This window comes from Crassostrea angulata, chromosome 7 (genome assembly GCF_025612915.1).
Source record: "Crassostrea angulata isolate pt1a10 chromosome 7, ASM2561291v2, whole genome shotgun sequence".
NCBI lineage: Eukaryota > Metazoa > Mollusca > Bivalvia > Ostreida > Ostreidae > Magallana > Magallana angulata.
The window spans coordinates 1,847,076-1,859,740 of NC_069117.1; the positions used below are offsets into that span (position 1 = coordinate 1,847,076).

Sequence of the window (12,665 nt, forward strand, 5' to 3'; positions counted from 1 at the left end):
CAATTGCACTGTTTCAACCTCAACCGTTGTTGTGGCGGCGGCATGCTTTTGATGCCGGCGAAGTTACCGGCCGGCTATATAAAGAAACTGCGCAGATTACCCGCTGAAGCTTGTTTGTTTGGAATGCTACTGACCATGCAAGAATTTTCACGTCGTTTTCTTTGTGAAAACACTAATTTTGTGCGAACCACGGACACAAAGATCAGAAATGTCATCAGCGAAGAAAATAAAACTTGAAGAAAAAACAACAGTCAGTGGATTCATACAACATGTGTCCCCTGTCAAAACGAGTCGGACCAACAACCGTTATTTCAACGCAACTCTGCAAATTCAGAGAGACACATTCAGCAAGGTTGCGTGTTTTGACCCATCTAAACATTCTATGTTGGTCGAGGCAAGCAATGCTAGGACTCCGCTAAAACTGAATGACGTTCAAATAGTTCCTAGCAAATTCGATTCCTCAAAATCGGAGGTATTGGTTAATTACAAAACCAGAGTAGAGGTGTGCAGGGAATTGGCATTTACGTACCAAAGAAAACAAATGGACGACACTGCGGGAGAAAAAACAAGAACTATTCAGGAAATACAGAATATTCCAGAGTACAACAAGGTAACTTTATATTATTACAAATCAAGCAACTTAACATTAAATATATTTTCACACCAAGATTTTGAGACTAGCAAAAAATCATTCTTGTGTCAAGTACAACAGTTTTAATAAAATGATGGTTATATGCTTCATACAATACGCTAATTTACTATTGTGGTGATTTTGCCCTCTATTTTTAGTGCGGGGGCGAATTCATCGGGTACCGGATGAATTCACCCATGCGCAGATGGATATATGGACAGAGATCGTCTGCAGGACGTTTTTTTTGTAAATTTGTTCAAGATACTTAGAAGTATATAAAGATATCTAACGCCTACCTGGTAAGTTGTTGCTCATTCCTATCGGTTTCCCCGACTATCTCGCCATCTTAGCGGTGGGAAACACGATAAATGGCGCTGCGAGCAGGGTCAATTTTGATGTAAGTGGGGAAAATTAAAAATTCAGTGCAACGCCGAGACAACGTGGAAGGCGCCATTTTGAAAAATAAATTTTGTATGTCATAGTTTTGTACGTGTACTTGCGGCGAGCCGCCGAGTGTTCATTTGTTGAAATATTGGTTTGTTTTATTTATGATTCATTGATTTAGTGTAATTTGAATGAATATTATGGCTCAGGAGATGCAAACAGCAGGTGTTGGTAGGGGGGCCCGGTAAATTCCGGATGGCCGGTACATTCAGTCTGAGGGAAATGGCCAGGATGGCATGGTAGGTACCTCAGGGAATAGCGTCAGGGATGGGCTTTCATCTACTAGTAGGGTACATTTTGACCCGAGGCTGTTTAGCACACCCCGAGGAGAGGGTGCCCCTGGTAATAATGTCACCCGGTATGGGCATGTTGATATGTCGCTTACTCAAACGGGGGGTGGATCCAAGAGTCAGGGGGAGAAGTACACGGAGGGTGATCTCGAGAAGAGGTAGCGAGTGCTCGAGGAGGCATTCGGTAGTTTACAAGGTATGGTAGATGGTTTGGGTGTAGACTTCGGATGTTTGAAGAGTGAAGTTGATTCCATCAGGACAGGTATTGGGTCGCTCGAGACAAGTATGACAGAACAAGTAAGGGGTGTTAGTTCACAGATTAGGGAAATGTTTCAAATGTCAGGTTTGTTAAATGGAAATAAATCACCAGAAATTCAAGGTAATGCTGCAAGCGTCGGGACAATTCGGTCACAAATTCCCAGTAGCCAGGGGGGTCCTTGTGTTCCTGGAGAGGCTGTACAAACGACATCTGTAGACGGGGGGAATGCTACATTCTCTGGGGGTCCAGGGGGTGTGTTTAGCTCGGTAGGTTCTGTCTCCGCAGGGGGTCAGGCAATTCCTAGTTTTCCCCGTGTCATTGCGGAAGTCCCTAAGGCAGATGTAAGCTTCATGCCATGGCCAATGCCTGGTGACAGTATTATTAACTCAAGACTCACAGGTACAGTACCCAACCAGTCTCGGGAAATGATGTCATCAGGAGTCGTAACACAAGGTAGTGTAGCTAATGTCAGTAGCAGTCAAAGCCGTGGGGCTGGGGGTCAAGTTCCTAGTTGCATGGGGGGAGCCCCTATGCAAATGCCAATGACCCAGGTCTGTCCAACACAAACTTGGCAGAATACATTTATGTCAAATTACCAGGGAAGTCCGTCTGGACAACCAGTAACGGGCATACATGAGAGTAGGCAGCCAGTCATGTCAAATGTATGGCAGTCAGGGAGTACCCTAGTCCTATAGGTCTCAGTTACCCAGTCTTATTTACCCAGAAGTGGAATAAGTCGGAGTATTCCCACTGAGGTAAAGGGTGTCAAGTATAATGGGGATGTAGAGTGGGGTCCATTTTATTCAAAGTTTTCAACCATTGCAGAATATCATGGTTGGTGTGATGCAGATTGTTTGTTTGCACTTAGTCTGACACTAGAGGGGGTGGCTTTGAAGTATTTTGACATTTTGCGCCGCAGGGGTACTACACTTACTTTTCAAGAGGTAATACTCCGCATGGAGGAGAGGTTTGGTAAAACTTCTCTGCGGGCAGCTTCCCAGTTAGAGTTTAATTCAATTACTCAGAAACCTGCAGAGCCAATAGAACAATGGGGTGATAGAGTAATGGACTTAGCCCAGAAAGCTTTTGGGGTGGGACCTCACCTGAAATTTTTCAGGAACAGTTGATTATGAGATTTGCTTTAGGATGCCTTGACTGTGAGGCGGGTCAGCAATTAATTGACCGACCGCCAGATACCCTAGAGGAGGCTATTAAGAGGGTTAAGACATTCCAGTTGAGTCGTCGTGCAATTGCTCATCGTCAAAGGGCTGTTCGGTCAGTTCCAAGTGAAGTTGGGTACCCAAGGTCAGTATCACCTGTAGAAAATCGTTCACCTGAGTATGTGTCAAGGGGGCGTCCAGTAGATAGGTCTAATGATGCTGCAGATAGACAAAACACGGGCCAACGCCGCAGCCCAGTGCCATCTCGTGGTGTTACTAGTCCGGGTCGTCAGGGGGATAGAAGGCCAATAATTTGTTATGGTTGTAAGCAGCCAGGTCACATGAGGCGAAACTGTCCGCAACGATCACATAACAGTTATGCAGGTCCCCCAAACCCAACTATCAAAAATGCAGAGCAGAATGAGTCAAATGTTTCTGTTTCGCCACAGACCACGAGGGGTCGGGTTACATTTGCCGAAAATCCGTCAGTCAATGCTGCACATATTTTACCTTCTGTTCAGTCTGGTATTCAGGGTGAAGGTTCAGGGGCATGGCATGTGTTGGTTGGAATTGCAGGTTTGGAGGTGAATGCCACAGTTGACACAGCTGCAGATATTACAATAGTATCACAAAATGTTTACGACTCTATGCAACCCAAGCCGTACATTGTTGAGGAGTCAAATATTAGACTTGCGGGTGAGGGAACTGGTATGCGTGCTCAATTTTTGGGTAAATTTGAAATTACAGTTGGTGGATATAGGTTTGTTCATCCAATTTATGTTGGTTCCTTGCAGGATGAAATGTTGTTGGGAATTGATTTCCTTAGGTCACATGGTGCACAAATTTCCTGTGAGACAGGAGCTCTGAGAGTCAAAGGGGTACCAGGCATGATTGAAATGTCAAGTGGTGTGGATTGGTTGGTGCTAAATGCTGTATCATCTAGGCGGGTGCGGATTCCACCGCATACTGCTCAAGTGATAGAATGTGATTTGACTACTGAGATGTCAGATTTTATCATTGAACCAGCCAATGTCTTCCCATTGGGTATTGTTGCTTCCAGGACTTACGATGCTTCTTGGAATAAGGGCAAGTTGTGTGTCATGAATATGACTGACCGCAGTCATATTGTTAAAACAGGAAGTGTTGTTGGGAAAGCGACAGCAGCTTGTTCAGTCAAAAACAGCGATGCCTCAGTGCGTCGGATGTCGACGGAAGGGCAAAAGGATTGTGCGCATGTCAGCTCGCTCATCAGAGATCTGAAGGAAAACGCGCCGGCGGAAGTCCGCCAGGAAGCAGTCAGCCTTGTAACAGAGTTTGCAGATATTTTCGCAGTCAATGATTTAGATTTGGGCAATTTTGTAGAAATTGAGCATCGTATTGACACTGGTGATGCGCGCCCCATGAAGCAGCGGATGCGCCGCACTCTTGCAGTTTTTCAGGGAGAGGAGGAAGGCCATTTGGATAAAATGTTGGAAGCTGGAGTAATCCAGCCCTCTACTTCAGACTGGGCCGCTGCTCCAGTGCTTGTGCGTAAGAAGGATGGAAGTGTGAGATGGTGCGTTGACTATCGTGCACTGAACAAGGTCACAGTCAAAGACAGTTTTCCTTTGCCACTTATAGAGGAATGTATGGATACTCTATCAGGAAACAAATGGTTTTCGAAGCTTGACGCTAATACAGCTTACTGGCAAATTAAAATACACCCAGATGATATGAAGAAAACTGCCTTCATCACGAAGTATGGACTTTTTGAATTTACGCGGACGGGGTTTGGTTTATGCAACGCCCCTGCAACATTTGCCAGAGCTATCAATTTAGTGTTGCACCGCCTTAACTGGAAAATTGCTCTTGCATTCTTAGATGATGTGCTAGTGTTAGGCAAAACTGAACAGGAGCATTTAGACAATTTGCGCCAAGTTTTTGAGCGTTTCCGCAGTTTTGGGTTAAAGTTCAAACCTCGCAAATGTGAGCTATTCCGCCCAAAAGTAGAGTTTTTGGGGCGCACAGTAAGCAAAGATGGTGTTGAGATGGCAGATCAGTATTTAGAGGCAGTACGGGAATGGCCCATGCCAAAGGATGTTAAAGCAGTCGAGAGGTTTCTCGGTTTTGCAAATTATCACAGGAGCTACATTCCGCATTTCTCTAAAATCGCAGCACCATTGTATGATTTGACTGGAAAGAAGGGGTTCCAGTGGGAAGCGGAACAACAAGAGGCATTTGATAAGCTGATTAGTTTACTGCTCAAGCCACCAGTGTTAGCAATACCAACAAGCGCAAGACATTTTATTCTTGACACAGACGCCTCAGATTTTGCTGTTGGCGGAGAGTTAAGTCAGATTCAAGATGGACAAGAGAGAACAATAGGCTATGGAAGCGCAGTGTTGTTGACAGAGCAACGTCGATATTGCACAACACGTAAAGAGTTGCTAGCTGTGATAAAGTTTACTCGACAGTTTAGACACTACCTTCTTGGTCGTGAGTTTACGATTAGAACGGACCACCATAGTCTAGTATGGTTAATGAACTTTAAAAATCCACAGAATCAGATCGCACGCTGGCTCGAGGAACTGAGTCAATACAATATGCGGAGAGTCCATCGGTCTGGTAAGAAGCATGTTAATGCTGATGCTCTGTCGCGGGATATCGCAGACAGTTGTCAGAGCTACTCTTCACAAATTCAGTTGAGAGACTTGCCTTGTGGGGGATGTAAATATTGCCGAAGACTTCACGAGCGCTGGCATGATTTCAGTACAGATATCGATGATGTGATACCGTTGGCTCAGATGTTTGCGGAGGGTTCCACCGCAGATGAGGGAAATGCTAGTGGTATGAAACCTTTAGGGCCACAGATTGGAGAGTTGTTGGCATCAGGTCCCTTCGATCCTTTAGATCAAAGTTAGGTCAATGTGGATTTTCCTTCAATTGAGTTAGTTGTGATGAAGGGAAGTAGTGGCAGTTCAATAGAGATAAGTACATTTGGAGAGGACAAGTCAGTGAGTCAGCCTGGTAAGGCAAAAAGCAACAAGAGTCCTGAAGAAGATTCTGATCAAGCAGCTGGGGAAGGGATATCTCTGTCTTCATATTCTGCAAAGGACATGGTTAGGCTGCAGAGTTCAGATAAGGTATTGACTTTCCTTCGGGCATACTTAGAGTCTGGGGTTTTGCCAAGTGAGAGTGAGTTGATGACCTCTAGTCCTGAAGAGAAATGTTATGTTCTTGAGAGGGATTGTTTCATGTTAGATGATAAGGGCGTAATTTGGCGGAAACCTGCTGAGGATAAAGATGCCTTGCGACTTCTTGTGCCTAAAGCTTTGCGTGAAGAAGTGTTGTATTTGTGTCATGACATTCCTTCATCAGGACACCAAGGTATTCAACGCTCTAAAGAGAGGCTTAAGCCGAATTTTTATTGGTGGCGGATGGTCGCCGACATGAAGAACTATGTTCTTACATGTGATGTCTGTTGTAAAAACAAAAGGGGTCCATTACCAAATCGTTCTGCTTTGAAGAGTTATCAAGCAGGTAGTCCAATGGAAAAAGTTCATCTTGATTTCCTTGGACCATTACCTCGCACAGAGAATGGAAATGAATACATACTCATGATGGTGGATAGCTTTACAAAGTGGGTGGAGTGTGTCCCACTACCATCACAGACAGCGGAAGTGACCGCAAGAGCTGCCATCAACGAATTTTTCTCAAGGTTTGGGTACCCGTATGAAGTGTTTACAGATCAGGGTAGGAACTTTGAGAGCGAGCTACTCCGAAAAATGTGCGAGATCCTGTGGATCCATAAAACGCGGACAACACCCTACAGACCATCAGGGAATGGCCAAGTTGAGCGTTACAACCGCACGCTAATGGACGCGGTACGCTGTTACATTGATGGCTGTCCTAAGAGCTGGGATCAGTACTTGGGTCCATTAGCAGGTGCTTTGAGGTCTGCTATCAATAGGCACACTGGGTACACAGCAAACAAATTGATGTTAGGGAGAGAAGTTAATGTGCCGGCAACAATCCTGTATCGACCCCCAGATTCCAATGATTTTCAAAATGGGGAGGAAGGAGAAGTAGATAAATATGTGCGTGATTTGCAAGAAAATTTGCAAAAGTCACAAGAGATTGCCAGGGATAAATTAAAAGCCGCACAAAAAACAATGAAGCGGGATTATGATATCAGAGCCAGAGAACATCAATTTAAAGTAGGTGATGCTGTGTACTGGCGCCGGAACGCAGGAAAGAAGGTAGAGGCAATGTGGATGGGCCCAGGTGTCATAGTTGAAGCAAAGTCCGACACAGTTTTTGCTGTGAAGTCACGTCGGGAGGTCAAGATCATGCATCGCGACAAACTAAAGAAATGTGATGCACGGAAACTGCCAAAGTGGTTGGTAGGTTACTTGAGATCACGGCAAAGTAAGTCGCTGAGTGACCCGGGTGATCAACTAGATGATGAGGTAAGTGTTGGATCAAGCAATACAGATAGTACTTCCGCCAAAGACCCTGCAGGTATTGCCACTGAGGAGAGACCTAAGAAACAGCCTGATGGACCATTCAGGGGTACAAGGTCTCATTCTAAGGGTATGACTAAGCATGATGAAACTATTGTTGCAAAACCGCCAAAGCGGGTACAGATAAAGGTACGGAAGTCATATTGTGTGTGCAAGAAACAAAATCCGAAAGGGTTAATGGTGCAATGTGATTCCTGCAGAGACTGGTTTCATCCGGAATGTGTGGGTATAACTGCTGAAATTGCAGAAAGGATACCTCGGTATACGTGCCCTGAGTGTTCTTTAATAGATGGGCAGTAGGGAATATGTATAAGAGTTTTGGGTAGTTTTATCAGCATTAATTAAAAACCCAGAGCTTGTTAGGTATAAAATTGGTTTCCGAGTGTCCTCGGATATAATTTATTTGCTAATGTTATATTTTAATTTTAGGTTCAGCGATGGAGGAGCAGTTTGAATTGTATGTGTTTGATGAGGAGGATGGTATGTTTGAGGAGGAGAGTGCTGGTGGGCTGCAGGAGCCAGTTGGACAGGAGAACTGGGCGAGTTAACGGTTGTTGATCTCAGCCAGAGCAGTGGCTCAGATCGGGAAGTTAGCATGCGTCCTTGTCAGGAGAGAGCCCACACTAAGGAAAAGAGGGAAAGGGGAGTAAGAAAGTGCGCTGTACACAGTTGCAGGGAGACATTTTCGGGAGCTACGCCGATGCTCAACCACATTTGGAGGGACCATGCTGGAGAAGCACAGACTCCTGAGGAGTTTGTGTCTTTCCTAGCGGATCTATCCGCTGAGGTCTTTCAAACACACCAGAGAGAGCCTGTATTGCAGTCCCTGGAGAGGTTGAGGGCGTGGGCTGAGAGACGACTGGGGAGAGTGGACTGGACGTTCTCCAGGCCTGTGCAGGAGGTGGTGAACGGGGTTTCACACTTTTTGGGGCTTGACAGCCCAAGAAGTGGACTGATTGCCGGGATTAGCCAAGGCAGAATCAGCCATGTGGCTCTTCTAGTTCATCCAAGATTGATGGCAATGGGGATTAACATTGCTGTTAAGAAGGGGAGATGGGATACCTATTTTTCTCGCTCTAGGTCAGATATCTCTGCGTCGAGAGAGGGGATTCAGGAGCCAAAAGAGGAGGGTCACCGTGTGCCGGTGAAAGCGGAACTACCCGCTAGTGATCCCCCTGTTAGTGATCCCCCTGAGTTGCCTGGTCACCAGTTGGCGGTGGTGTACTGCCATTGGCACCCTGGACGGATGCCAGCTCCATTTACAGGAGCGATGAATGCCGCAGCCCTAGACAGCCGACCCGCCTTAGTGCCGGTCACCATTTCCGGTGGGTGCTTGGTTTATGGAATGGAGGAGGCCCGCACCCCAATGAGGTTAGAGAGTGGGTTGGTGATTGCGAAGGAGATCCACCCAAAAGAGGCATATCGAGCAACAAGGGCTGATGTGGCAGCTACCATGAGTATGTGCAATAGTAAAGGCTGGGCTGTTGGAGAGATAGGCCTGGATTACTCTACCAAAGAACATCACACCCAGCTAAAGTTCATCCTTGCGGAATTTTTCCGCAGAGTTGACCCATCCTTCAATATGGTGTTGCATCTGAGAGGTGCAGATGAGGACAGCTGCAGTCGAGTTTCCACCCAGGACTGCATAACCCTTTTAGATGGGTTGGGCGTGTCTATCCAGGCACCTATCTATCTGCACTGCTTCTTAGGGGGCCCAGCACAGATCAAACTCTGGATAGATACCGGGAGGCCGGTGTACTTTGGGGTGAGCGGAAGGGTCCGCAGCATGTTGGATACCCAACAGGAAGGCGTAAAAGCTATCCCACAAGATCGGATACTGGTGGAGACAGATAGTCCGTACCTGCCATGTGGGGTTGGCCGTCCAATGACGCCAAAACATATTGGAAAGGTGTACCAATTGGTGGCAACTATACGCGGAGAATCTGCGGAAAACCTTGCATAGGCGGTGACGAGGAACTTCTGCACCTTCTTTGCAAAGCAGTTGGGCCAGAAACGCTGATCTTCGGTCTTCCTACGGGCCGTGTATCCTCCCAGGAGATGTGTTCATTCTTTAAGTTGTTTCCAGCGAAGGAATCGCTATGGATGAGGGACCATGGACCGCCAGAAGAGACGAGAGGGCCCTGGACCATGGTGCACCCATTCCGGACAGCCATAACCTGTGACTGATTGACAGTGACTTTTTATTTGGTCATGATTTATGAACTATTAATATCTCTTTTTCTAAGTAATGGTAAATCACAGTGTTTAAGTTAAGTTAAGTTAAGTTATCTTGGTATTGTCAATTATAGGGGTTAAAATTGTATTAATGTATATGTCATTGTTTTTGTAAAATCGGGGGTTAGGTTTTTAAAATCGGGGGGAGTGTGGTGATTTTGCCCACTATTTTTAGTGCGGGGGCGAATTCATCGGGTACCGGATGAATTCGCCCATGCGCAGATGGATATATGGACAGAGATCGTCTGCAGGACGTTTGTTTTGTAAATTTGTTCAAGATACTTAGAAGTATATAAAGATATCTAACGCCTACCTGGTAAGTTGTTGCTCATTCCTATCGGTTTCCCCGACTATCTCGCCATCTTAGCGGTGGGAAACACGATACTATATTGTGTTTCATACAGTACCTTAGGCCAGCATTTTTTGAAATTTCGGTTTACAAACCCGCCGACCCAAATTTTTAAAAATTGAAATAAAAATGTAATGTCCTGAACTAGCTTTTAATTTTAATTTTTCCTCCGACCCGAAATTTTCTTTCTGGTAAAAGTAAAACAAAATGTTGATGCAATCACGTGTAGTTAAAATTAATGTTGTTCATGTATTGAATAAAAATACCGAGTTCTTTCCGATCAAGTCACGGGCACTAGAAGTTACCAAAAATATATAGGGCCTACTCCTGTTTGCTGCCGCCCAACCCTACAGTTTACCACCCTATTAGTTTTGTGATCGGCAACTTGGCCAGAATTTCCCCAAGAGAAGTTGAAGTCTTTCTGAGTTCACACTTATGTAAATTAACCTCATTGGCAAGACAATGATAAGTAACTAATTTAAAAGACATTTTCACAGCAAAATAAATACTAAAATAATCATAATTTAACCGTTTGGAAATAGATCCTCTACATAACGGTTGTAAGTGGGTCATAGGGTTTGACTAATAACCCTAAATACACTGAAGCACAGGAGTCCTATGAATGAAGTAAAGAGACTGATTTTATTTGTCATTTACCTAACATAATAACTAAATATTTCCTTTATTTAAAGTTTAATTACATTAAATAAATAAAATTTTACAAATTAGATCAGCTATTTTAAATTTTAAAAAAGTTGTTTGATTTTATGCTAACAGTTATTGACATGCTTCTAATCCAATTTATTTTCAGTAACAATATTTTAAAGTTAAGTTTTGAATTTGTGAATAGCCTTGTTAACTTAATCAAATAAATGATTTCTCAAACTTCTCCCTATTTTTCTGTAAGAAAACCCTTCTTTTTTTATAAATGCATATATACAATTAGTTTAAGAAATATTTTATTCAAAAATATACATATATTACGTATATAAATGAATCTGGATGGAACAGCAGGCAATGCTAGCCTATATTAGTTCTCTCCATCTCCATATAAACAATATAAGGCCACATAAGATTAATTTTTTGATTCTTATCCCGGCCCGCCCCTCTGAAAATGGCCCTCCCCGATGAATTTTATTTTATTTTGAAAAAAAATTGTGGGAAAAAAATTCAGGAAAAAATATCGGTATACAAAAAATTCCAGTCATGTTTGTTATCATAATGTCATAATAATACAAATGTCTTCATGCATTAATAGTTAAGTTGAAATAAAATGGAATTAAAAGATAAAAAGTTGGTTTTTGTACTCATATTAGCATTAACAATTTAAAAGAATAGAGCAGTTATTTCTAGAACATGAATGGTTAAAAAGGTGTTTTTAAAAAAATAAGATAATAAATAAAGTCAGCCCACCCACCCCCTATTTTTAGCAAATCAGGATGAGAATCTTAATATTAATTTTATGTGGCCTAATAACACGAATTTTCAGTGCCCACGGATAAAATATGTTATGATGAGAACATAATCAAAAACCAAAAGTTCTTATATATATATATATATATATATATATATATATATATATATATATATATATATATATATATATATATATATATTTTTATAAAATGGCAGCTTCTGGACATGTATTCTTATTTCAATAATAAAAAAAATATTGTTGAAAAATTGTCTTATTTTTATTTTATTTTTTTCTTGACAAATATTTTTCGATTTTATTATTATTTTTTTCTCTCCTGATCCTCCTAAAATATTTTGAAAAATATTTCGTAAACCTTAAAATTAAAAAAATGCTGCCCTTATCTACTATATATACAGTATAGTAAATATATAAGCGTACTGTATGAAACAAACGCCTGTCGTTATACCTTAGTCTGAAATATTTAATGTTCCTGTTTGTGTTCTAAACTTGAAATTTGAATAACTAGATTCATTTTGTGAAAATTATAAATTAATGTTAAGTAATTGAGAAATATGTATATGTATAATGATTTGAAATATTTTCGGTAAATACACAAATTGCACATTTTAGTCAATTCTTGTCTTTATAACTATAAGGTCCTGAGCCACACTTATAAATTTAATTAGCAGCGTTAATTGTTTAAAATATATACAGGTATATTTTATTTTGCAATAATTTCTAATGATTTTCTATTTATTTCTTATTTAGGTTGCAGTAGAGGTGAAAATTATGGAAGTAGGACTAGTACAGGTCCAGATTGTCCGGGAATCCCCCTTAAAAAAACAGGACGTAATGGTTGCCGACCAAACTGCAGAAGAGCAAGAGTTATTCAATTAAAAACTTGTCCACACGACTGTTTCAAAACGTCAAAGCCCTGACAGCGACAAAAGCCACCACCTATGAACTTGGAGAGGACATCCCCAACTGTGTTGAAGGAACGCTTGATTCAGATGAAAATGAAAAAAATGGGAAAATCACCCAAGCGTTTTTACAACTAACCTTCAGTTGCAATAATTGTAAAGCAAAAGTAATCATCCCAAATGATGATTCATTATTCCTTAGGTGCTCTTCCTGTAAGATGAAGATGAAGAAAGACTCAGTACAAAAATCAATCTCTGGAAATGTATGCTTTGATTTCCAAGAGGAAAAAGTGAAATTGTCCATTTTTTCATCATCAATATTTTCATTGGCCATTGCAAACAACCTCAACACCAGTGACATAGAGAACATTGAAGACTTCCTGCTCTCTAATGCATTTAAGATAAGATTTACTAACCAGACCAAAACCATTCAGGACATTGTTTGTGTTGCATTATAA

At 42.2% G+C, this 12,665-nt stretch overlaps 1 protein-coding gene and 1 pseudogene across 1 annotated transcript; both read left to right on the forward strand.

Moving 5' to 3' along the window:
* Positions 1-208: 208 nt before the first annotated feature.
* Positions 209-12,665, forward strand: LOC128155548 (uncharacterized; annotated as a pseudogene).
* LOC128192166 (3'-5' ssDNA/RNA exonuclease TatD-like) lies at positions 8,632-9,249 on the forward strand. The gene has a single exon (XM_052864652.1). It carries the CDS (start codon positions 8,632-8,634, stop codon positions 9,247-9,249), a length of 618 nt encoding a protein of 205 aa, XP_052720612.1.

What these genes read in the sequence shown, in the direction of transcription:
- LOC128192166 (XM_052864652.1), top strand. Translation starts at nt 8,632, where the DNA reads ATGGAGGAGGCCCGCACCCCAATGAGGTTAGAGAGTGGGTTGGTGATT.